The sequence below is a fragment of the Macaca fascicularis genome, chromosome 2 (genome assembly GCF_037993035.2).
Source record: "Macaca fascicularis isolate 582-1 chromosome 2, T2T-MFA8v1.1".
Classification (NCBI taxonomy): domain Eukaryota; kingdom Metazoa; phylum Chordata; class Mammalia; order Primates; family Cercopithecidae; genus Macaca; species Macaca fascicularis.
Genome location: NC_088376.1, coordinates 83,929,808 through 83,938,705, shown reverse-complemented (window position 1 = coordinate 83,938,705; position 8,898 = coordinate 83,929,808). Strand labels below are relative to the sequence as shown.

The 8,898-nt window shown below is 39.0% G+C and overlaps 1 protein-coding gene across 1 annotated transcript; it reads left to right on the top strand.

Moving 5' to 3' along the window:
• Nucleotides 1-420: 420 nt before the first annotated feature.
• Nucleotides 421-5,573, top strand: GHSR (growth hormone secretagogue receptor). Its single transcript, XM_005546393.5, has 2 exons — nucleotides 421-1,253; nucleotides 3,409-5,573. The coding sequence occupies exons 1-2, from the start codon at nucleotides 458-460 to the stop codon at nucleotides 3,711-3,713; spliced, it is 1,101 nt and encodes a 366-aa protein (XP_005546450.2). The 5' UTR covers nucleotides 421-457; the 3' UTR covers nucleotides 3,714-5,573.
• Nucleotides 5,574-8,898: the final 3,325 nt, after the last annotated feature.

Genomic DNA, 8,898 nt, shown 5'->3' with positions numbered 1-8,898 from the left:
AGAGAGCTCTTCACGCTCCCGCTTCGCCGCGCCTGGTCCCTCCGGTCCCCATTCGCTGGGACTCTTTGGGAAGTGCGAGACGCAACTGGAGCGAGAACGCAAATGCAAGGCAGGGGTGATGACAGGTATGCGTGTGGGCGCCGACGGGAGGATGTGTTGGGAGAGAGAAACTTTGGGGGAGTTGGTGGGGGAAAGGGGAGGTGCCAGAGAAAGCAGTGGGTCACTGTCTCACCCACTGACCACCAGTCTCTCTCCCTCTTCCCTGTCCCCATCTCACCTTCTCCCTCGGCTTCTGCCTCTCGCCTCCCTCTCTTTCTTCTCCAAGCATCCTCCCTACGCTTCCGCACCCGCTCCTCCCTCACACCCTCCCGCGCCTAAGCGGACCTTCTCGGGAGCCAGCTGGGTCCAGCCTCCCAGCGCAGTCACGTCCTAGAGCCTGTTCGGCTGAGCCGGCAACATGTGGAACGCGACGGCCAGCGAAGAGCCGGCGTTCAACCTCACGCTGGCCGACCTGGAGTGGGATGCTTCCCCCGGCAACGACTCGCTGGGCGACGAGCTGCTGCGGCTCTTCCCCGCGCCGCTCCTGGCGGGCGTCACAGCCACCTGCGTGGCGCTCTTCGTAGTGGGCATCTCTGGCAACCTGCTCACCATGCTGGTGGTGTCGCGCTTCCGCGAGTTGCGCACCACCACCAACCTCTACCTGTCCAGCATGGCCTTCTCCGACCTGCTCATCTTCCTCTGCATGCCCCTGGACCTCGTTCGCCTCTGGCAGTACCGGCCCTGGAACTTCGGCGACCTGCTCTGCAAACTCTTCCAATTCGTCAGCGAGAGCTGCACCTACGCCACGGTGCTCACCATCACAGCGCTGAGCGTCGAGCGCTACTTCGCCATCTGCTTCCCGCTGCGGGCGAAGGTGGTGGTCACCAAGGGGCGGGTGAAGCTGATCATCTTCGTCATCTGGGCCGTGGCCTTCTGCAGCGCCGGGCCCATCTTCGTGCTAGTCGGGGTGGAGCACGAGAATGGCACCGACCCTTGGGACACCAACGAGTGCCGCCCCACCGAGTTCGCGGTACGCTCTGGACTGCTCACGGTCATGGTGTGGGTGTCCAGCATCTTCTTCTTCCTTCCTGTCTTCTGCCTCACAGTCCTCTACAGTCTCATCGGCAGGAAGCTGTGGCGGAGGAGGCGCGGCGATGCTGTCGTGGGCGCCTCGCTCAGGGACCAGAACCACAAGCAAACCGTGAAAATGCTGGGTGGGTCTCAGCGCGCGTTCAGGCTTTCTCTCGCGGATCCTCTCCTCTCCCTGTGCCCGCTCCCTTCTCTCTGAGTCTCCATCTCTATTTCCCGCTGAGTCTCTACCTCTTTCTTCGGTTTCTCTGGGCCTCTTTCTCTCTGCATGTCTCTCAATTATTCTCTCCTCTTGCTTTCCTGAGTGATGTTTTTGGCCTCTCAACCTCTCTCTCTGTCTGTCTCTCTCTCCTCCCCCTTTACTTTGTCAGAGTCTTTCTTACCGTCCCTATCTCTTTGTGTCTCTTTCTTCCTGTCTCTCCTTTCTCTCTTTCACAGAAAAATGTCCCACATTTGTATTTCCCTAAAATAAATTTTATATCAGCCAGAAACTCCACTTTAAAATCGAGCTATCTTATAAAAGTCTATTGTGGTCTTTAAGCCTTAAAAGTGAGGACTGACTTCCTGCCTCAAATAGAATTTGTGAATATCTAAGTTACATTAAGAAAAGCAGGGCTTGGATCTAGAAAGTGTTCAGTGGTAAATTCAACCAAAGACATGATCAATTTGGATAACCCTCTTAAAGATGATTCATTTTTCTTTCAATATTGTGATTTGTTTTCTGCCCTGCATTTTTTCAGATAATTGCATCAATTCTGTTTACCCTGCTGCTGTTTATACAGCCTTATAAGGAAGTCAGCAACAAATCAGTGAAGTTTCATTTGTTTTTATGATAACCTGCCTCTTCAGGTAATCATAGGATAAGGTATCACTAGGATAAGGTAAGGATAAACTAGAATAAACAAAGCTCCAACAGGAGGAAAGGAGACTTTGTGGAAACCAACAGAATTCACTGCCTCCCCAAATGGCCCTTCCAGAACATCTGGGTACAATGTCATAACTGGATGTGCTGAATGTTTATTGCACAAATTCAGCTTCTTTAAGTATATGTGTTTGGTACAAGGGAAGTAATAATAAATGTGTTTACATCCCAGCAAAATATTAACTCTACTTGCATTTTCAAAACCAAGGTCTGTATATTTTCTTATTTAGATATTATAGTCAAGACTTCATACTTATTGGCATATTTTAAGGCTTCTTAGAAGTCATTCCAGGATGATTTCATATTTCCAATTTTACAATTCCTGGATCCTACATATTACAGTGATAGAGTTTATTAAAGGAATGTCAAAGATTTTATTTTCTGGACCAGTGATTCTCGTGATATGACTCATAGGTTATAAACCTGCTAGTGTCCTCCAAGGGATCCTAAGCTCTCACCTATGAGATTCACATTGTTATTGTGGCAGTTAGGTTGCTACTATACAACTTAGTTTTAAGGGTAAGTTTAATAACTTCCTCCAGTTTTATTTTCAAGCCATTAATTTCTTCATTGGTGTCTCAACACCAATGTTAACTTTCTTCTTCCTTGACAATTTGAGAGATCACTGAAGTGTTACAAGGACTAAAAAGTTATTTATTATTTTTCCCTGATTTCTGACTTTAAAACAATCTAAACATTTAGACATCTTTAAAAATTATCTTACATGGGCAAAATGAAGACTTGGATGGATGATAATTTATATGAGTTGGTTTACTTATGTCTTATTTATATCTATTGTAGGTGACATAGAATCATTCATCTCAGTGATTCTTAATCCTGACTGTATATTCAATCCTCTATGAAACTTAAAAAAAAAAAAGAAAAGAAAAGATAAAGCATATGCCCTGATCTCCCTCTTAGAGATTTAAATTGACTGAATCTATACTACATTCAAGGAATCTGCATTGCTTTAAAAGTGCCAGGAGACTCGGATACACAGCTATGGTTGAGTACATCCACTTTACCTCATAAATGTGTGTGTTGTGTCTAACACATAAAAACTGCTGGACTATTGTGAAGAAATGGTCTAGTCAGTTGAGTCAATATGTCAACTCACTACAAAGTCACTCAGATAGTTGTTAAATAGTAAAGACTGGGAAGCTCAGTAAAAATTGTTGAACTGTTGGTTCAGACAGACTGAATCTTTGTTAAAATGTTGGAACGAGGAAGAGCAGAACACAATGTTTCTCTGAAGTCAGTGGTCATAGACCATGAAACAAAAACAAAGTCTTAAAAATAGAATGTGATTTGCTATGACATTTCTTGAGCTGACTATCTCTCTCCCATTGTCCTTTTAGCTGTAGTGGTGTTTGCCTTCATCCTCTGCTGGCTGCCCTTCCATGTAGGACGATATTTATTTTCCAAATCCTTTGAGCCTGGCTCCTTGGAGATTGCTCAGATCAGCCAGTACTGCAACCTCGTGTCCTTTGTCCTCTTCTACCTCAGCGCTGCCATCAACCCCATTCTGTACAACATCATGTCCAAGAAGTACCGGGTGGCAGTGTTCAGACTTCTGGGATTCGAACCCTTCTCCCAGAGAAAGCTCTCCACTCTGAAGGACGAAAGTTCTCGGGCCTGGACAGAATCTAGTATTAATACATGACCTAACACATTGCTGAGTACAGTCACCGCTTATTATTCTAAACAAGAAGACATAGCACAGCAGAACTTGGGAGGAAGCTGAAGGTTAATTTTGGAATTAGGAACACATAGATCCGGAAACATTTCGGAGGGAAAAAAAGACATCATTTGTAGGGTGCGAGCAGTTTGATTTGATTGCACACTTATCAGTGCTCTCATACACGATTTCTGCATATTCACTGCCTATGATTTTGCATTCTGCTGTGGGTGCTGGTGAGGGCTTTGCAATTCAGAGAAAGGAGGTAGAGCAGAGTGAGCAATTAGGGCACTTCTTGGAGGGTAGATACAAATTTGCTTTGCTTTTTCATAATCATCAAAATTATTTGGTCTAAAGAATGACATTACATAATACAAATTTTAAAATGTAACTTTTAAAAACTAGCAATTTTCATAAAGCTCTAGAGCAGTGCTGTCCAAGAGAAATATAACATGAGGCACATAAGCGATCAATGCAAAAATTATTAAAAAGAAATTTACATGCTTTTTTTCACACTAAGTCTTTGAAATCTGACATGCTTTTTACACTTACAGAATCCCTCAATTTGGACACTAAGTTTTCATTGGTAATATTTGATGTATTTAGATTTCATAAAATTTACAGATAAAAAGTAGATTCAACAACCTAAGTTGTCTAAACACACTTAAAAGTTTTCCAATAACTGAAACAACTGTAACCCTTTAAACTTAAAATTAGTTATAGTTAAAAATTCAGTTCTTCAGTTGCACTAGTCACATTTCAAGTTTCCGGTAGCTTGAGGTTACCACTTAGAACAGCACAGCTCTAGAGTATATACAAAATTATCATTCACCTTATATAAAATGTTTAAAAATAAATACTCTTTCCCTAAAATGTTTTTATAGTGGTGTTCGCATAGCAGAATTTTAGAGTGATGGATACTAAAAATCACACTAAATGTCCTGTTCTGTATGCTCAGAAGAGAATGGATATGAAATGTGTAACATATATTTTTAAATTAAGTTGAGTTGCATGTGTTAATATTCAGGAAATGAAACTTTATGAAACAATTATGGGTAATCACAAACTGCCTTATATGGCTTAACAACAATTTTTAAGGCAATCATAAGGCTTCAATTTGTGAATAAGGGAATAATTTGTAATGTACTCTGGCAAGTTTACAAGAAAGTTAATGAATACATAAATTATTCAAGTGATGAAGGCAGGCTCATGTGAAAAACCAAGAATCCCCTAAATGCTACTGCTTATTGATATTGAAAACTTTCAAAAATCTTATAACCATTTATTTTAAAATGCCTATGCTGTGTCCTGTCTCCAAATTAGTTTTACTGCTTATATCCCATTGCTTACCTGATAGATATGATTACCTGGACTTCCAGATCCTCTCTTAATTGTAATTATGAATGAATAGACATCTTCAACTAAATATTGTACATTTTGTTATAAGTATATAATTTTCATTTATATTGACATTGCTTCCTATACAGTCAACTCTTTACATTCTAAAGATTTGGGTTAATATCTTTAGTATGCAAAGAGTAATAACTTTTTCATAATCCTGTGCAATACTTAGTCATATAAGCAGTTCCTTCATGAAGTTATTGGTTCACAACTATGGAATGGATGGAACCATTTAGGGAAATTCGTGCCATGACTGTTTTTTCCTTCAACAAAAAGAAAGATAATCATGATGAAATAATTGATTGATTATTTAGTATAGAAACACCCAAACACAATCATAATTAGGATTATTTCTCTAGAAAAATATTTCCGAGATTCATTCTGACACTAAAACTGCACCACCAATGTGGTCTAACTACAGAATGCTAGCAAGCTGATTATGTTCCTAAGAGTGCATCTAACTACAGAATGCTAGCAAGCTGATTATGTTCCTAAGAGTGCATCAATATTAAAATCAATATTAAAAAATCAATATTAAAAAAACAAAAACAAAAACAAAAAACACTGACTCATTTAAGTTCATGGGATACTAATTAGGGCATTGAGCATTATTGTCCTGGAGAGGGCCCAGTAAATCCAAAAAAGGTAGTTCAGCTTTCTGAAGCCTTAAAATTTTTGTCTATAAATACATCCTACTTGAGAGGAAACAAACAAGAAAACCTTGACCTCCATCACATAGTTGATTGCTTTGGAGGAAAACAATCCCAACCCTTAGTTCATTGCTTAGCCTCCTCTCTTGTGGGTTTATGTCTAGTCTTGGCCTAATTCACCTCCAGGGAGTAGTTAATGTAGTAGGGACCACCACTGTCCTTCAGTGGCATTAATCTGGAAACTCAGAGAATATGTTTAGAGGAAGAGATCTTTAATTTGTCCTCTTATACCATTGCTTTTTTATTGTTTGTAACTTCTTTATTTTATCATACTCCTTAAATCATTTAAGACTCAGGGAAAAGAGGAATATTGTTTGTAAAAGTCCATCATTTCGTAAGCATTTAGTATGTGCGTGATATGTTCTAAACTCTAACAATTTATAAGCCAAGGATTTTATCCTTAAGGAGCTCGCAATCACTTGTGTGTTTTGTTGCATCAGGCAACTGATAACTTCTTTAAATTGCGAAGTAAACACCTCTGGTTGACACTGGATCAAGGGGCTGGCTATTCATCCCATTGTGTTGCTGTGCATTTGGCTCAAAATAAATTCAAGATGGGTTGTTCCTCCAACAACTGGTCAATTTTGTAGACACAGTTAATGTGTCTGCTAGCAGTAATTACACTCAACATAGTCTTCATTAATGTAGGGAAAGTAAAGTGATCTTTTTTTACTCTGTGTTTCAATTTTCCTGGTTATCGAGAATGAGGTGTTTGTCACCACAGCTTACACTGTGGCACAAAATCAAATGTTGGATCATTTTCATTACATGGAGTAACTGTTGTATAAGTAAGAACTTTTAAATGATTGCTTTAAATATCCATTGCCATGAGTTACTCAAAATTAGAAGTTTCACTGTAATGAGATTTAGAAACACCTCTAGTGCCTGGCCACACCTTGAAAATCATTTTATAGAAAACTTTTTATTGCAGTGCAGGTTGTTGTGATAAGATTTGACTTGAATTTCCACTTTTTCATGCCAATACTTTTATTAAGAATCTCATATAATTACAAGCATTCTATAACTTTTAGTTCCACATTGGCAGTTTTAGCTTTTTTTTTCTATTTTTTATTTATTCACATACTTGAGTTATGCTGTTAAAAAAACTGTGAGATTTTTTTGCAAGTTTGGTGCCTGAAACACTCTCTTGTCTTTTAACAAGTAGTACGTATATCTTTAAAACATGACATACATATTTGCATGTCAAAATTTCTTGTCACAGTGGGTGAATAGAAGAGAGCTTTCTGTTTTCACAAACACTGACTCTCTTGTAAATAATGTCATTAAAGGATAAAGATAATGTCAGTAACAGATAAACCATGTCTAATATAGTTCATTAGCTAATGATTAGCCTTTTTTTTTTTTTTTTTTTTTTTTTTTTTTTTTTTGCAATTTAAATTGCAACGCCAGCCAGAATAGATACAATTGTGACTTAACTGAGTGGTTAGTGACAAATGTTAATTCAGTGAATTCACAACATAAATATTTTCTTATCTAGAGAATGAACTTCTGGTCAAAATCAGCAGAAAAGAATGTGCTAGTGATAGATGCTGTTTTAAGCTAACATCACTTATTTATTCACATTAAATGAATTCAATCATATTAGTCTTGACAAGAATCTGAGTTTGAAGCAGGTGAGGAGGAAAGTTTGGATGAGGCTTGTTTTTGTATTTTCTCTTTTGAACTCCAACTTGCAGGATGCTAGAAGCTAGCTTTTTGTTGACAGAAATATCGTCATCCTTAAACAAAAAAGGCTGTCATGTCTATTCCCCTCCCAACTGTCTGAATATTTGCTGGAATTCCAATTAATACTTTATACTATGACACAGGATATACCTTTGCTCAAGGAACTACCAACTACCCTCAAAACTGGCAAGCCAATAAAGCTCTCAAAAATCATGCCTCGTGTAAATGTTCAGAAAGTTCTACCAAAATGTGTACAACTGTTCTTCCCAGAATTCCTCTCTCCCCCAGCCACAGAGAAAGCTTTCAAGAAGAATGGTTTGAAAGATTTGCTGTGTCTTTAACATCTTAAATCCAAAACATTGCAACAAACAAAACATCAAACAACAAAATCCAAACATCAAACAACAAAAAATTTATCTTTTTCACTTTTACCACTATGGATTTAGTATAATAGAAAACACTTGTTTCTACCAAAAAATACAAAAATTAGCCAGGCATGGTGGTGGATGCCTGTAATCCCAGCTATTTAGGAGGCTGAGGCAGGAGAATCGCTTGAACCCAAGAGGCAGAGGTTGCAGTGAGCCAAGATTACGCCATTACACTCTAGCCTGGGTAACAGAGCAAGACTCTGTTTCAAAAAAAAAAAAAGAGAAAGAAAACACTTGTTCTATCTATCTATCTGTCTATCTATCTATCTATCTATCTATCTATCTATATATATATATATAAAATCCGAACAGCCTTGTCCCTTGTTTCACTGATATATGATGTATTCCATGTCTGTATAGAATTTCATACTTGGTTGATTTGTGTTGTTATAATATGTCATAAATGTCACTGATGTTTTGATTTGCAATTCTTTTTCTTTAGGGATTTTCTGAATGTCAATGAAGAGTTTACTATAGCTTTCACGTACCTGTCATATGCAACTACACATAGGTTTTCCTTCCTTTGAGTGTTCTTAACCAAACAATTGCCTAATAAATATTTTTTAAAGCATATGGCTGACTTCCACTTAGTTATAAAACTTGGTGTCTGGAATATTTTACCTCTACTCTTGTCTCAGATTTAGTTCTATTTTGTCCTTTTAATTCCTGAAATATGTATTTTGCACCTATGAGGAGGTGTTTGTTGTAGTAAATTTTATTTCCCCAAAGGCTCCAATATTTAATAGTGAGTTAAACAATTCCTGTAAGAATTAAGAAGAGTGGCAGGCCGAGGTGGGCGGATCACGAGGTCAGGAGATTGAGACCATCCTGGCTAACATGGTGAAACCCCATCTCTACTAAAAGTACAAAAACTTAGCCAGGCATGGTGGTGTGCTCCTGTAGTCCCAGCTACATGGGAGGCTGAGGCAGGAGAAACACTTGAAC

Coding starts and splice junctions, on each gene's coding strand:
- GHSR (XM_005546393.5), top strand. CDS start 458: ATGTGGAACGCGACGGCCAGCGAAGAGCCGGCGTTCAACCTCACGCTG. Junction 1,254..3,408: donor GCAAACCGTGAAAATGCTGG/GTGGGTCTCAGC, acceptor TTGTCCTTTTAG/CTGTAGTGGTGTTTGCCTTC.